This window comes from Spea bombifrons, chromosome 8, assembly GCF_027358695.1.
Source record: "Spea bombifrons isolate aSpeBom1 chromosome 8, aSpeBom1.2.pri, whole genome shotgun sequence".
NCBI lineage: Eukaryota > Metazoa > Chordata > Amphibia > Anura > Pelobatidae > Spea > Spea bombifrons.
This window is the reverse complement of record NC_071094.1, coordinates 26,309,984-26,328,035: the sequence shown is the minus strand read 5'-3', so window position 1 is coordinate 26,328,035 and position 18,052 is coordinate 26,309,984. Positions and strand designations below refer to the sequence as shown.

The 18,052-nt window shown below is 40.6% G+C and overlaps 1 protein-coding gene across 1 annotated transcript; it reads right to left on the bottom strand.

Moving 5' to 3' along the window:
• Nucleotides 1–709: 709 nt before the first annotated feature.
• On the bottom strand, nucleotides 710–7,766 carry LHFPL1 (LHFPL tetraspan subfamily member 1). The gene is made up of 3 exons (XM_053473625.1): nucleotides 7,081–7,766; nucleotides 3,594–3,692; nucleotides 710–967 (listed from the first exon to the last, which is right to left on the bottom strand). Exons 1-3 carry the CDS (start codon nucleotides 7,460–7,462, stop codon nucleotides 849–851), a joined length of 600 nt encoding a protein of 199 aa, XP_053329600.1. The 5' UTR covers nucleotides 7,463–7,766; the 3' UTR covers nucleotides 710–848.
• Between the last annotated feature and the right edge of the window lie 10,286 nt (nucleotides 7,767–18,052).

The window sequence follows — 18,052 nt, the reverse complement described above, 5'->3', positions numbered from 1 at the left end:
GCTACACTTAGCATACAATGCACCATTTAGGTTATGGTTGTCACATTAAAGGCAGTTTCTATAATGTTAGATAATAGTTTTCACAGTTAAGTCAGAATGGTTATGCGTGTGTATGTTTATATAATATATATATATATATATATATATATATATGTATGTAATAGAACTGTAGTGTGACCATTTATCAGCAAAACCATTAAGTGTATATTCACTCTTACCTTCTGCAGAGAAAATTTGGTTTCTTTGACTATAGAAAACTATATTAATAAATGTCCCTGGTTTCTTTTGCCATTGTACATTGTCTCAGTTGTAGGGTCTTAGAGATTCATCTCCTTTATGGTAGGAATTGGCAGAGGTCTACTTCATGATATATTCTAAAAACTTTCTCAAGCAGCCCACATTTTCATATATTAAAATGTTTTTTTTTTCATGTCTGTGATCATGTATTAAGTCCAAATACAGGAGAACCTGGAAAACTCTATTTAAGAAAAATATTATTTTGTAGTTATATAGTATAAACTGCCAAAATCTCTCTATACTTTTATGTTACACAACACACAATGTTTTAAGTGTCTACTTTGACCCATAATATTCTGCATAACATATATTTCATGATACATTCTGCAGATATTTTAAATTATTTCAACATTCTCTGTGTTATATATAAGACTTTTAAGTATCTGTTAGTTTTCAGCTGAAACAAACAAAATTTCACTGTTGAAACCAATATTTACTGTCTATATTTTTATGATGGATAAATATAGTCCTTGGAACTATGCCGAGGATAGGTATATGCATTGTTGTTCAAAAAGCTAATGATATTTGTGTTTCTTCCAATGATGCAGGTATCAGTAGAGGGACGGCTTGTGTTTCTTGCCTGCGAAACATGAAAGCCAAGTGCAGATAAGCATGGCAACTGCGGCACCACCTCCTGTACAATAATAGGCCCAGCCAAGCTTGCAGGTTCCTACAGAGACATGAAACAAATACAAATCTGGGACCTTATATTCCACCCCCTAGAAATAAATAGATTCTTCACAGAACTCCATCAAACCTTAAATCTTACACTTGAAACATTTTAAATAATTCATTCATCAGCTTGAACCTGTTCATCACAGTTGCTGATATCATACTTTGACAAAATATTATTTATTCCTATTTATTATTTGTATTTAAGTATGATCATCTATTTATCACTGAATAGCAAGTCCAATAAACCTATTTGAGCAAATAACACTGCAAGTGGCCAATACAGGATTATGAGAATTGCAGTCATTTACCAATCGAAGGGTCTTTCGTTATAATGGTATAAAGCGTCATAGTTGTGCGTTATATTAGTTATCAGTACATTACATTATTTTTTGGGATGTGACATTTAACAGGAATCCCTTTCAGAGTTTAGCACTCAAAAGGCAAACAGAGCTCAGCAACACTACACTGCACAACAATAATTTTGTGTGAAACATCGGTTTTAAACACAACTAATGTCTTGCTCCGCTGCACAACAGGGAAAGTATGTATTGAGGCAATTTTTTTTGTGACGTATTACAGAGGCCAATTCTTGCCTTAGGAGGGACAGTCTTTCTTTCAGGATTCACATTCATTTGTCCCTCAATCTTAATAGTGTTCTACAGACCATTAACTCACAATAGTATATTTAGAAATAGTAGACAATGGTTTTATAAATTCAATTGTGTAAATAAAATGCTCTACATTTGTCTATACGAAGTATATATCAATGGGTCACAAAAAGACTTGGTAAAGGCCCCTACCATCACCTCTAACAGCATCCTGTGAAAGTGTCCCTCTTTGTGCAAGTGAAATGTTGCGAGGTATGGTTTTAGCACTTAAACACTATTAGAAACTTGAAAAGCTGGGCACAACTTTAAAATATCAGCCATTTAACATTCTGCCTGAGAAAAGCTCACTGCATGACACTCTAAAGGGATGAACTAACTGAGCAGCGCATGGAAGCCCTCAGTAGAGCTTCTGTGAGACCCAGAAACATTTGAGGTTTTTGCAATATTTGGCTCCAAGAAGACTGAATGTCACTGATGATGTATAGTTAATCTTAAAAGAGTACATTTGTCATCTTGTTGCAGTTTGGCACTAAATTCTGCTAATGCATACAGTGTGTCTTAAAGGGTTACATTTTCATGTTACGTTTTACAATCAAGCATTGAGGATTGTGGCTTTACCAAGAACAGCCTGAGCCTGGAATTACTTTAATGTGACAGGCCTGAGGGGAACATTGACATGGTCCAGAGTGTTCCAGACTCCTAAGTAATTATGCAGATTAAGGTTAATGTCTTACAGGGGACAAAGATAATGTACCCGGGTGGTAAACAACGCAATTAATTTTTGATGTTGTGTAATAGCTTCTTCCGCTTCACCTACGCTGCAATTCCATTATGATAGTGGTGTTTCGTATTTAGAATTCATCAGGAAATGTTGGCATGTAAGAAATACATAATAATCTCACTATTCCTTTTCTTTTTTTTAAGCAACAAAATGTTGGGCAAAACATTGAAGTGTGGCACATTACTATTACGGTTACGGTATTATCTATTTATCTAGTGCCTTTTACGTTACATACATTCAAAAAGTATGATAAAATTAGAATTGACAGGCTAAGACAGACCAATGCATTAGGTAAAGTGGCCTCATTTGATCAATCCAAAAAACATTATTCTCTATGTACCAAGATTTACCCAGTCATATATAAAGAACTATAATCTCGTAATTTTCTCAGACTCATATCGGGGACTTCCCAAGGCTGACCCCTTGGAGCTCGGCCTCTCCTGTCTATGGCAAAAAGATTGAGAATGACAGCCCTTTCCAACACTGTATATACACAAATCCACCCCATCGTTGTTATGGACTACTCCATACGTTCGCCAAAATTAAGTTAATAGCAAAGAAGGCGAGTATGCATACATACATGTAGGTGAGTAGGTGAGTGTCCTCCCTATAGGAGACAAGAAGGGATATGGTTGCATTAAATGGCCAGGGTTAGCCCCATGGATGTGAAAGGATCAGGAATGAGCAGAGCATGGGTGGGTAGGCAATATATTTGCGAGAGATTAAACATAAACCCAGGTTGGGGTGAAAATCAGCCCTGTATAGGTCCATGGTACGTTCATGGAGTTTGGCAGTTACTGAAAACAATGTGGTGTACATTTGAATAGTTCTAGAGGTCGGCAGAATCTCTCACCATAGCACCTACAGCACAAATTTAAGTTCACTCTTTAGTTGTTCTCTAGAAAGTGAATTTATTGGGAATGATAACATTTCTTAGATGCAACAACCCTGCCATACTCACCCACTCTGCTATTAATTTAATTGTTCGCTTGGTACTAGAGAATGTATAAACCAGTTCATAACAGTGGTGGGGTGGATCTGATACAAATAGGTAAATATTTTTCTTCACTGCTCAGATGGATCTGTAGTATCTAATCTTACAAAAAGGGTAATTACACCATAAATGGCTTGTATAGCTAGGATTGCACCAATCCTAGCTTTGCTATATTGATTTCCAGCTGGTCAGACACAATCATGCATCCCACAATCAGTGACGGTGAATCACTTGTTACCTAATTGGAACTGACTGGACACATTGCCACATGCCTGTTGGATTTCAAGGCTGTTCCACCCCAACGGATACAGGGCGCATCCAGAGCTAATGAGAAGTCCTACAGAGAATTACAGAGAGACAAAAGAACATGTTTGTTTACTCAGCATGATCTGCACAGCAATCTGCAATATTTATTACAAGCAATTACACTGTTTACATACAGTATATACTTAATGTTCATCTATCAGAAATATCCACACTTTCACAGTACAGGAATATTATATACAGTACTATAAGGAGCAGCTGTAGTTTGGCAAAAGTCAAAAGATATTTGTGGGCTGCAACTAGTGATTATCCATAGACTAGGGAATATAACATTTATAAAAACATTTGTTTTCAAGAAAAGATCTCAAAACTAGGATGCTGTGTCCCTAATCTGTCTAAACTACTTATAAGGTGGTGCTATTCAGATAATCATTCATAACTCTCCACAGTCACACTTTCATCCTCATTTGTTAATAATTTACGGTATATTTTATTTAACATAACTAAAGATGTATGTTGGAATCAAAATGGCATTGCTGAAGTCAAGTCATTTTGATTGTAATAGACAGCTATGATAAGTAAAAAAGGATGGCAGCCACTATCTGTACAAATTTTAGACAAACTTTCTCTTCTTGTGTTGCGTTACACAAGACTGTGGCAGACTATTTGTGGATTATATATTTCTGGCGGTAAAAGTGGTGATATCAACAGGAACATTTAATTGGTTGCTAAGGTGCATGGGATTAAACCATTTGAGTTATTTTAAGCTAAGTTTGTTAATAAAGTTTTGTAAGAAACATATAAACTGATATCATTAATGAGGAAATGTAATATAGGCTAAACTCAATCACTAGAGAAACCTCCCTGATCATATAGCTGAGAGTGTTTGTGAAATGTTATTCCTCCATAAAAATAAGCAATATTTGAACCTTGCTAGGTCGTTCTAGCTGCCTTTCAAGCCTTTCTTCCCTAGCAAGTTGGAAAGGCTGGCAGTTTCTGTGGTGACATAGTGAACACGTGTGCTGCTGCGAAGGGGTATCAATAGGTTGCATATGACTTTAAAAAAATAGAATAAACTGAATAAACGGGCCAGCTGGGGAGCTTGAGAGCTGCAGTGCACTAGGGTGACAAAATGCCCAATTGTCTCCCTGTAAGGCAACTGTATCTGCCACCCTTTTCCCTAGTCTGCATCCCTAGGCCTAGTCTACTTTGGCCAAAATGCACCATTGCCCACACTGCCACCATCAACTGTACTCCAATGCGTTATTGAAGATTTGCTGTGACCAATGCCAGTTATGGAAAGAACTTTTGATTTAGAGATTGTTCTACATTAAATGATGTATATAATTAAAGGCATTTTATCATATCCTCCAGTCCTCAAAACAATAAATGCTTTCTATAATGACTGTCTGAATGCCTCTGTTTTATGGAGACCTAATGGCAAGATTTCAGACTGATTCTAGAACATTCAGAAACAAACTATTACAAAGGTTAAACCTGTAATGCTCTGTCATTATTGACCGTACCTGAAACATCTGAACAAAAAGCTCCTTGTTGTCGGCTTGAGCTTTCGATGTGTAAACCACAAGGGATTTGTAAGTGCTGAAGCGGTAACAAAACCTGAATGCTAATAAGTGTTCGTTTGAAATCAGTTTTGTTAACAGTTGTGCTGCATCAGACAATGAGATAGATTTATCTTCCGAGTAGAGACAGTCAAGGTTAAAGCACAGGTATGTCTAATGTGCTTCTAGATTCTTTTTTTTATTCTCTGTGCTAAGTAAAAAAAAAAAAGTATCCATCAAAATGCTGGGACCTCCTTTCCGTATTATTTCGTTTTAAGACTTCAGCGGTCTCTTCTTCAGTTGGAAAGATGAGTGTGCATAGATTGCTTGCTTGCATATGGGTCACTTCACCAGCACCCCCAAAACCTGTGATCATTTCTGTATTTACAGGTTATTGGCAAGAAATGTTGCTATATGCTTTCCTAAATATTCACTAGAAATAACAATATAGGTCAAAAACAGAGAGGGAAGAACTAACAAAATTGCATCCAGGAATGGCTAATTTCAACAATTTATTTCTCCGTAGGATGCATTTTGGGATCCTAAAAGGCTGCTTTTAGGATCGCTTCACTGCATTGAAGCTAGAGGATGGTGGTGACTGGTAGGTTCTATAAGGTATCTGATTGTTTGTTTCAGGAAGCCATTCTCCACACATCAACAATATTGATTGCAAAAACATAAAAACATCAGCTGTTGTTTTTATGAAGCTCCACAAACCTTAAATTGTAGTATCATGAAGAGCAACCTTTTACGTGCGGATAATTCAATGTTGAATCGCTGAGAGCCATGTACATGTGTGGTAGAGCGTGATCAGTGTGGATTATTCACATGTGAAAATGCTGGCAGGATCTAAAGTTATGGTGTTTTGGAAGTCCTTTTTATGGCTATACTGTCTTTAGTGAACCCAGGTGAACATGATAATTGCTTTTTTATGGATAAAGCTCTGGTTTAAAGACAACAATTTCTGTGTTTAAATGGAAGGGTTGGAGGATGTGTTGTTTCGTGGTATTATTAAATATGATTTTATTGGCACTGCCCCACTTGCTACTACTTTAAAGTTATAGCAGAAGGGATAGTTAAGCTACTGGAAGCATCGGAAATGTACTGTGCTACTCTATGTCCACAAAGCCCTGTAGGTCTTTACAGTAGCTTTGCATCATTATGCATGTTATAACTTGACTTTGATAATATGTCTACAAGTTAAACTGGTCTGGTGGCAAACTCCTCGAAACCACCTCATGAACTGTATTACTTTCTGTTCATGTGATGGGGAAAATGGAAATTTACAATCTGAATTGAAGAATTGATAAGAAGTTGCTCTTTAGAAAACCAAATCAGATAAGAACCACTTGGCCCACCTAGCCTGCTCGTTAGTTTGGTTTGGTGTAAAGAATCAAACCTTCATCGCCTTTTGTCTTTTCTTCTATTCAGTATAGCCGTGTGCCTATCCCATACATATTTAGGTTTTCTTGCCACTTATGCTAGGAAGCTGATCTGCTTATCCACCACAATCTCTTATCCACCACAATCTCTGTCAAGTAAAACTCTCTTACATCTAAATTTACTTTGTATTATAAATATCTTTTGCAGTTGATATTGTATTATGTAATCCTGAGGAAACATGGTGACTTAACTGGCTTTTTGATTTGAAGCCCAAATAAAAAGGATTTAAAAAAATCAAGAAATATACACATGATTACAAGATATACAATTGTTGCTCTGTTTTTAAAGATAATTAGCAAATTCACTTCTTCAATTGCTCTCTTTTCCAAATGATACAATACACTATTTACATTAATAGTGGGGGGTCTTGGGTGCTATGTATTGGTTTATAAATATGTATAGCGGCCTATGCCATTTCTTCAATAAACTGCATGTTTCAAGAATGACTGCTCTTACCTCCAACAAACTGCATTGCTCCTTGAAAACGGCCACTCATTCTGGTAATGAGATCACCAATACAGCAGCCAAGAACGGCAGCCATTGACACCAACAGGAGCAAAGCACAGCCAATCCCAGTCACCAGAGTGCAGATCTGCCAGGACAGGCTGGGGATGGCACTAAAGCTGGCATATCTTCCACACTCCTCCACCATTACCACACTTTTTTCTTCTGTATGAGCTGGGTAGGTACATCTGCGGAAAGTGCTGAAGGAAACTGGTTTGCCCATCTGAGAACCAAACAGCCAATAGGGCATAAAGAAGCTGGTGCAACTGATAGCCGCCGATAGAAAAGACAGAAGTGCCCAGAGTGTGCCAACGAAAGTCAGACTGTTCGCCATCTTTCATGCCTGTCCTTTGCCAGTATCTTTGTTATGTTTTCTACAAACAAGAGTTTGCATTGTCAAGGAACTTGGATGAAATCTGCAAACCTTTGTCTACCCTTGTACCATTGATGTACAACCTTCTGGTCTGATCTAGCATTTCATCCCTGGGGTTAAATACTGATTTACTCAGAAAATGCCCTAAACAAAACTGTATCCACTATCTGTTCTTCTTGGGTTTTTGTTCACATCCACAATGTTCCGTATAAAGATATTAGTGTCTTATCACTCCCACAGTGTCATACAAAACTGGTTTATTGTAACTTCCTGTTAAGAGATAGAATAAAACACTGGGTTAAGTTACTCTTTTGACATACAAAGAAAATGTAGCAGCAAGGCAGGCTTGATAGTAATGATTAAATCGATACTACAAAATGGTATAAAACCTTTTGATCATCCTTCTATTGGGAAGGGCCAGCATAGAATTACCTGCAAGGATAATTACCCTGTTAATAAGACAATGAACTCTTTTATTTCACATAGCAAACAATGCAATGTATGAAGGAATTACATAGCTATTAAAGTAGGCGTGTCAAATTGCATTGCTTAAAGTGCTTATACAGATTTAATCATGTAAATATGAAACATGTAGAACACCTTCGGCAGAAAAAATCTTTAAGGGATCCCTGCCACCTTAAAAGTGTTTAATGATGTGTAAGCAGACATCAAATAACAATGACACATAGAGTTTACTTATTGATTAGATTGATTTACCAATAACAATAGATGTACACTTGGTAGCTTTTTGCAATATGGATGCATAGATCAGGTGAATCCTTATCCTGGATTTCCTTTTCTATGACTCTTGTATTCACCCCCCCCCCTTAGTCTACTGTACTTATCGTATACCTGCACTTATTGTACCTTTTATCATACTGTGAACTGTAAAGCACTAAGTACATCTGTGAGCACTTAATAAATAAAACTATACATATGACTGTATGAGTATATTAATTGCTACCTATGGAATAATGCATTTGAAATGAGAAGATTCAAATGTGATTTGACATAATTAAATCCATGCCTCTCTAAGATACATTACTGTGCAAAAATAAGAATGCTTTGAAAAATAGGCATTGTAATAGTCTATTCTTATTATGTAACAAAGTAAACAGAAGAAAAAATCATATCAATATTTGGTGTGACCATACTTTACCTTCAAACCAGCATAAAAAAGGTAAACTTGCACTCCACAGGTAGGTTGTTACAAACATATTGGAGAATTAACCACAGTTCTTCTGCGGTTGCTTCTCTCTCTTTATGTAATTCCGGACAGTTGAGACCGGGGATCATACCATCACTTCCAGGACTCCTTGTTCTTCCTTATGCTGATGATCGCTCTTAATGACTTTGGCTGCATGTTTGGGGTCGTTGTAATGCTGCAGAATAAATCTAGGGCCAATCAGATGCCTCTCTGATGATATTGCATGAGGAATAAGCCTGTACTTATCAACATTGAGGAGACCATTGATTCTGACCAAATGATCAACTCTGTTTGCAGAAATGCAGCCCCAAACGTGGAAGGAACCTCCACCATGATTCCCTGTTACCCTTAAAACAATTATTCTTGTACCACTGTCCGGCCCTTCGGCACACAAACTGCCTTCTACTACATCTGGAATCCCCTGCCTACCTTACGTTTTCTGCCTAGGAGAGACCTTGCTGATGCCTTATTACTACCTTGTGTCTTGTTGATGTGCTCGGTCCTGCCATGTGTATGACTTTTGACAGCAATCTCATTTTATTAGTGAGTTTGTTTCTCACCCAGTGTTATACCTCCTACACAGCTCTTTCGGTTTCAGTTAATGATTGTGTTTGAGCCTACATATTAAATTGACGATTGTTAGCACATTTTTGATATAACTGTTTAATCATACACCTAACTATATGCCTACAAAATCCCTGACTTTGTGCAAGTGTACCTGCATGAATTTATACTGTGTTGAAGGCAAATGGTGGTCACACCAAATTATTTAGATTTTTCTTCTGTTCACTAACTTTGCATTTTGTTAAATGGAGTTAACATGATCTCTGATTTCCCTTGAGATGAAATGTTGAGATGAAATGATGAGGGCCCACCCATCATATGCAAGCCTATTTTGATGAAGCTTCCACTACTCATGATCTGGCCATTTAATGCCTATGTCTCTCCTTCAATGCTGTTTGTGTGTCTATGTTATCCAGAGTGTCAAATCAAGTCCTGCTGGACACCAAAATAATACATGCTTCAGAACGAAATTTTCCATTACCAGTGTTGCCACATGCTATACAGACACTTTATAATGAGGAAATACGTAAAGAGAAGCATTGATTCCTCCCCTGTATACTTTCTCAAAAAATAGACTTTTGCTAGTAAAGTTAAGTTACAGCCCTAATATATTTTCTACAACAAACCCTGGTTTAAGAACTAATTGCTGCTAGGGGACCAGAAAATCTGTCATTTATGAGTAGTAGCCTTAACCTAAATTAGTCATTGCAACCACTGTCTGTATTTTTTGCTAACAAGGATATAAAACATTTTAGCACTTTTAAGTTTTTTTTAATAATCAATTTTAATTACTTCTACAGAGGACAACTGACAATGCATAAAATGGACCCATGTTAAATTGTTTCCTGATTTCTAGCAATAAATATTTAAAAAGCCTCAAAATAACTCCACTTAGAGTACCATTAAAACTTGAAAAATAACCTAAAGTTAGTTGTCAGGTTCTTCTGATTGATGTAAAATTTGTCTATCTGACAAGTCAGTTTGACTTTCTGTGAATTACTATGGTTATCTGCCAATGGTAGTAACGATGATTGGGGGGGGTATTACAAATATTACAGGAACCCACCAGCATTAAACTGCCTAGCTGACCATTAACATCTTTGTATAGAAAGCTTGGTACTGATATCCATTGTGGTCAAGCACATTATTCTCATAACATTTATTTTTCCCATACCCCGCTGCAGTAACACATAGAAACACAATTTAATTGTGAAACACAATTATTAACTGAAACAGAAACAGCTGTGTAGGAGGTATAAGAAAGTGAGGTTGCTGTGAAAAGTCATACATATGGCAGGATTCATGCATTACACATTAAGAAAGTCTGTGCTAAACCAGCGAGCAAAAGAGGCCGCAACAGTGTGCACCACATTGTTAAGCCTCTACTCCAAAGACCATACCTGGGAGCCTTCCCTTGCGGGACCCGGCCAGGACTGCCATCATCGGGGGGAGGTCAGCGGGAAACACCCCCATTTAAAGGGCAAATGGGCGGGGAGTGGGGCGTGTCAAGACCCTGCTCCCACGACCCGGAGGATTCGGGTCTTGACGCAGAGAACCAGAGAAGCAGTGCTTCACCCAGCAATCTCCGGGCAAACCCAGAGAGTTCCCAGGTGTGCCAATGACTGATCATTTTTTTTATTTAGTAGTTATGCAGTACATCAGGCAACTACAATGAAGTTCAAATAACGATTATGGGTTGTCAGATTACAAGCATTTTCAGTTCTGTTATTGCATTTTTTCTTAATGCAACAAATAAGGCATACTATCACATAATAATAACAATAATAAGCAAAGGAAAGGTCATGGGAATTGGCATTCTCAAACTTGCCACACCTGGGCAGGTCGTACCTGGCTTAATCAAACTGGGTGTGATCACTAGAAAATGAAGTAAATAATACAACTGCATCCATATATACACCCACTGCTTGTTTCTCTGCTATAATACATTTGGAGCATCTTTGAATCGACTTGGTTTCTGCATTCTACAGCAAAAAAAAAATAAGAATAAACCAAAAACATACCTCTTATGTTTTCCTGTTTTGACCCCTCTTTTTGATCAAAATCCCTTTTGTTGGCCCCCTGACATGAAATATTTGGGGAATACAAGTAAATCTTGGAACACACTAACAAGAAAATGCACAAAAATCTGCATATTTAAAATAAAAAGTCAGCTCTTCGCTGACCAAACATCATGGGAGTTGAAGTCCTCAGCTGAAGTTGTGGCAGTTCTCTGTACTTGGCTTTAGGGTATTACTGGGATGCTAATAAAATAATATAATTAGTAATAATGGGAGTTTTTTTTAAGCACATCGCTGATGAGACAGGTGATATTTAACCCATCAAATGCCAAAGAATTTTACTTTGCAATGTGCAAACAATTGCTTAAATTTCACATTTTTTTTAATCAACTAACTTTGTTAGTTGTCTTTATACAATACATTATCTTAGTCCCATCTGTTTACATGAAAAAAATATGGGACTAATACAAGCTTCTATGGTAGCAAAATTATATAAAATGTTTTAAAACAATGGGTTTGTGGATTTAATAATTATCTATGAGACAAATGTCAACAGAAAAACTTTGATAAGCAGTGTTCTTACCACACACGGCCATTTATCCTAAAACCTCTGATGAGAGAAAGTCCTCTTCTTAGCATCCTTCTTCGGTGTGATATGATCCAGAACAGCTCCTTTACCTCGCACGAAGAGGTGTGGTCTTGGCAGAATTCAGTAGACTACAAGAATGGAGATGAGTCTGACAGCTTTTAAAGTTCACCCCAGGGAATCATCCTTCTCCTGCTTATAATGGAGAGGAAAATAGGAAGCGAAGGATAGAAAATCAGAAAGCAAATGTATAGATCGTGCGCTATTAGATATTGGTACAAAATACCTATTAATATAAATATAGTAGTATCATACACATATGATTCTAGATAATTCTGATGTATTAGTAAAGTATAGTAGGAAAAAAGACTTCAGTCCATCAAGTTCAACCTTTCACACATACCTAGTTCTAAAGTTGATCCAAAAGAACCTAATCTTCTTGTTTGATTTCCATTTCTTTACTAACAAAAAAATCCAACCTAAAATCCAATCTGCTTAAGTATTTTCTTAAAGAAATTTACCTATTTTACTACAAATTCTTTTCTGCTAACTTTTGTGATGTTTTTTTTTCTTATTTCCCTGCTTAAAATAATGCAACAAGAACCAGAGGTGGGCTCAATTTCAATGACCTCTGTAAACACAGTAGGATTACTGTCATTGTAGGAAATATTTCACCGCGCAGAATGGAAATTTGAGTTCTTTTGATTCTGCGAAAACAAGGGCGACATCAGAAAAAAGTATATACTTGATGCGTGGCCCCCTACGCCCCTGTCATCAGCCTGTTCCATCTCCATCCCACTGTCCCATTGCTTCACCCAAGTACCCCTTATGAGAACATCCTAGGGTTAGCAGGGTCTGGGTGCAGTATTTCTTCAAAGCCCTCCTATAACTAACACGCATACATCCTAACATGCAAACTCGCTTTAACACCAACTCACTGTGCCACAGTACACTTACATACACACACATTCTTTCTCCCGCTCCTCCTCTCCCCCTTCCAGGTGTCGCTACCCCTATGCTCACCACTGACACTCCAACACCATACGCTGGCACACATGCTAAAACAAAACACTAACACTCATGCTAACACCATACACAATCTAACACCATAGTGCTGAAATCACACACATGCTGAAATCATATGTTGACAAATAGGACCGTCTTCAGAAATCTTGGGACCCTGTACATGCTTAAGAACTGGGCCCCCATGCCCCTCCAATCAGCCTGCTCTGTGTTCATCCCACTGCCCCATCCATTGCTCCTCACTCTGCCTTAAGGTCCTCCCATAAGCAGACATTATGAGAACAGGGGGAAGCCTAGGGTTAGTGGCATCTGATGCAGTATTTCTTCAAGCCCCCCTATAACACACATACATACTAACATGCAAATTTGCATTAACACCCACTTGCTCTGGCACTGTGCACTTGCATACACACACATTCTTTCTCCCGTCCGCCTTCTTCCACTCTCAGGCACCACTAACCCTAGGCTCACCCCTAGGCAACACTATACACTGACACACAAACACTCAATGACATCATACGCTGACACTCACACATATGCTAACACCAAATGTGAACACCATACACTTACACTATACCGTAACAGACACACGCATACTAACAGCATGCACACACACTGCTGCTCTCTACTCGGCGTAACAACAAATGCCGGGGATCCCAGAGACACATATGATTGACACCTCCAAGCTTCTCCTACACATACACAGTAACATACTTATACACACACTATCATACCTACAGAAACTAACATATGTACTTACACACACTAACAAACTAACATACTCACACACATATACTAATGTATTGTGAGGTTTGGTGCCTCTGTGTGGTACTCTGCAGGATTACAAATAAACACAATGGGTTTTCTTTAGGTTGTGAGTCATATTTATTTCATCGATACAGGTTCCAGACATGGATTAGAGCTTGTGGCCCTGCACCCTCCAGCCAGCATTTGCAGAGAGCGTAGTTCTCTCAGGTGACCCACCTCTAATGCATTTAGAGCTTCCTCTTTAAAAATCCCTGTTACTGACATAGTGGAAATGCACAACTTCCCCTTTACACATATACAATCAGTCGCACGTATACACAAACTTACATACTTACACACTCATCAAGTAACACACCTACACATGCGGTATCATACTTACACACCCTAACATATTTGCACACATATACTAACATACACACATACATACAGTAACACATACAGACCAACATCCTTAGTTACACACACACACACAAGCACAAACAGCAACATAATTTCACACACTAACATGCTTTTTTTACACATACAGACACAACCTACCTTGTTGGCTTAGAAGGTGGTAGGCCAGTGCCAGCTCTTCTGCTCCCTCGAGGTCATATTCTGGCGCTCAGACCCAGTATGTTGGGGCTCGAGGAAACGGGGCTCGCAGGTAGAGCTGGTTTTACGGGCCCATTTCACCAGTGTCTTTACTACCACGGGGTCACATAATGCATGTTCCATGAACTTGCTGGGCATTCCCTGGGGCCAAGCATGGGGACCCAGCCTCCATGTTCTCTCAGAGAAGGAGCCATATTAACTCAAGCGACGTCTTTAGTTAAAGTTGATGTTTTATGGGTCACATAGGCTTTTCAGAATTGTTTTAAGAGACCTGTGAGGTCCCAAAAGATTATGGGACATTACATATTTTTCTACTTGCCCCAATAATACAGAACCATCCCAAATTCTGGGAATTGTCTAGACTTTCCTTAAGGTTTACAGAAAATGATAATTGTAGACAGGCCCGGACTGGCCATCGGGCACACCGGGCCACGGCAGGGCCGCATTGACTTAGGGGCTTATGGAGCTGCAGCTCCAGGCCCCGACCCTACCTACGGCCGCATTAACGCAGGGCATAAGGGGCACCTGCCCCTTAAGCCCGCCGCAACTGCGACCGGGTCCGCCACTCTAAGGGGCCGGGAAGTCCCCACCAAGGCCGGCCTTACGGGTCTGCGGCCGCACAGGGTTTAAATTAAAACATCTGGGTTTTTTAACTTTATTTAACATCCTCCATGTTAAATAAAGTTTTTTTTAACTTTATTTAACATGGAGGAGGTTAAATAAAGTTGGAAAAAAAACCCATGTTTTAATTTAAACCCTGTGCGGCTGCAGACCCCTAAGGCCTGCACTGGTTGGGGCTTCCCGGCCCCTTACGGCAGGGCCGACCTTTGGGGTGTGCGACCGCACAGGGCGCCTCACTCCAGGGGGCGGCGGCGGGGGGCGGTCCGCATCGGGTGCCGCTCATCAGGGGGCACCCGGCACCCCTCCAGAGACGGACAGTAATGTCCGCCGCTGAGGGAGCAGGCTCACAAGTGAGCGGTATCGGAGGACTTTAACAGACCTCCGGTTCCCTTGAGGGATTTTAAGCCGGGTTCAACCCGGCTTAAAATCACTCAAGGGAGCCGGAGGTCTGTTAAAGACCTCCGATAACGCTCCCTTGTGATCCGCGCGGCAACAGCTGCTGTGCGCCGGGGTCTGTTGTCAGATCCCGGCGCACAGCACTGAAGCCGCGCCCACCGCTGTCCATGCCCTCTGACCCGGAAGAAGACAGAGAAGACGGAGGAACTGAAGAAGTGGAAAAGAAGCTGAAAGAAGAAAGGAAAGGTAGGAAAGCATTAAGTGAGAGTGGATTGGTATATGTGTGGATTGGTGTATATGTGTGGATTGGTGTATATGTGTGGATTGGTGTATATGTGTGGATTAGTGTATGTGTGTGGATTGGTGTATGTGTGTGGATTGGTGTATGTGTGTGGATTGGTGTATGTGTGTGGATTGGTATGTGTGTGGATTGGTATGTGTGTGGATTGGTATATGTGTGGATTGGTATATGTGTGGCTTAGTATTTATGTGTGGATTGGTATATATGTGTGGATTGGTGTATATGTGTGGATTGGTATATGTGTGTGGATTGGTATGTGTGTGGATTGGTATATGTGTGTGGATTGGTATATATGTGTGGATTGGTATATATGTGTGAATTGGTATATATGTGTGGATTGGTGTATATGTGTGGATTGGTATATATGTGTGGATTGGTATATATGTGTGGATTGGTATATGTGTGTGGATTGGTATATGTGTGTGGATTGGTATATATGTGTGGATTGGTAAATGCGTGAGAGTGATGGTTGTTATCCTGTACCATTTCCAATGTCTTTTTCATGATCTAATTATGCTCTAAAAGTATCATAACTCCCATCACTCTATACTGTTCCATACAGTGGCAGAGCTGGGAGGCAGAGGCCTTGCACCCCCACCGCAGGACTCCTGAAAGGTAAGTGAACTTCAAAGAGGGAGAGGCAGGGGCGTAACTAGACCCCTCAGGGCCCGGGTGCGAGAATCTGTTAAGGGCCCCCCACCCCCCCAAAAAAACATGATTTTTACCCAACAATTTTTTTTCAACAAATTCAATTTACATATTGAATCATTTCTGTAAAAAAATCAAAGAAAAAGGGGCGCATGTTCAAAGGGCATAATCAAAGAAAAAGGGGCGCATGTACATAGGGCCCTTTTTGTACATGCGCCCCTTTTTCTTTGAATACATAAATAATCTTTCCACCAAAACAGCCTGACTGTGGCATTTTTGCCACCAAAACAGCCCGCCTGTGGCATCTTTGCCACCAAAACACCCCGCCTGTGGCATCTTTGGCCCCATAACAGCCCGCCTGTGGCATCTTTGGCCCCATAACAGCCCTCCTGTGGCATCTTTGCCACCATAACAGCCCTCCTGTGGCATCTTTGGCCCCATAACAGCCCGCCTGTGGCATCTTTGGCCCCATAACAGCCCGCCTGTGGCATCTTTGCCACCATAACAGCCCTCCTGTGGCATCTTTGCCACCATAACAGCCCTCCTGTGGCATCTTTGCCACCATAACAGCCCGCCTGTGGCATCTTTGGCCCCATAACAGCCCGCCTGTGGCATCTTTGGCCCCATAACAGCCCGCCTGTGGCATCTTTGCCACCATAACAGCCCTCCTGTGGCATCTTTGGCCCCAAAACAGCCCGCCTGTGGCATCTTTGGCCCCAAAACAGCACTCCTGTGGCATCTTTGGCCCCAAAACAGCCCGCCTGTGGCATCTTTGCCACCATAACAGCCCGCCTGTGGCATCTTTGGCCCCATAACAGCCCGCCTGTGGCATCTTTGCCACCATAACAGCCCTCCTGTGGCATCTTTGGCCCCAAAACAGCCCTCCTGTGGCATCTTTGGCCCCAAAACAGCACTCCTGTGGCATCTTTGGCCCCAAAACAGCCCGCCTGTGGCATCTTTGCCACCAAAACAGCCCGCCTGTGGCATCTTTGGCCCCATAACAGCCCGCCTGTGGCATCTTTGGCCCCATAACAGCCCACCTGTGGCATCTTTGCCACCATAACAGCCCTCCTGTGGCATCTTTGCCACCGTAACAGCCCTCCTGTGGCATCTTTGGCCCCATAACAGCCCGCCTTTGGCATCTTTGGCCCCATAACAGCCCTCCTGTGGCATCTTTGCCACCAAAACAGCCCGTCTGTGGCATCTTTGCCACCAAAACAGCCCGCCTGTGGCATCTTCGGCCCCATAACAGCCCGCCTGTGGCATCTTTGGCCCCATAACAGCCCGGCTGTGGCATTTTTGGCCCCATAACAGCCCGCCTGTGGCATCTTTGGCCCCATAACAGCCCGCCTGTGGCATCTTTGCCACCATAACAGCCCTCCTGTGGCATCTTTGCCACCATAACAGCCCTCCTGTGGCATCTTTGGCCCCATAACAGCCCGCCTGTGGGATCTTTGGCCCCATAACAGCCCGCCTGTGGCATCTTTGCCACCATAACAGCCCTCCTGTGGCATTTTTGGCCCCAAAACAGCCCTCCTGTGGCATCTTTCCACCAAAACAGCCTGACTGTGGTATCTTTGCCCCCCCCTTACACATCCATGCTATCTCTCTCACACACACACATATATATTAATTCACAAATATTTACTCACTAATTCACATATAATCCATTCAATCATTCAGATATTCATACATTGATACTCATTAATTCCCTCATTCAGATACTCATTTACATATACTCATTCACAAACATTCATTCACTCACTCCTTCACAGATATTCATTAATTCTCTCACTCAATCTCAAATACTCCTTCATGCAGCCTC

Bases quoted from the DNA above. Each gene is read 5' to 3' on its own strand.
- LHFPL1 (XM_053473625.1), bottom strand. From the start codon at position 7,462: ATGGCGAACAGTCTGACTTTCGTTGGCACACTCTGGGCACTTCTGTCT. The intron at 3,693-7,080 runs GTAAGAGCAGTC...AATTCTCTGTAG, and splicing joins AGCAATGCAGTTTGTTGGAG to GACTTCTCATTAGCTCTGGA. The intron at 968-3,593 runs GTAACAAGTGAT...ATGTCTCTGTAG, and splicing joins GTCCAGTCAGTTCCAATTAG to GAACCTGCAAGCTTGGCTGG.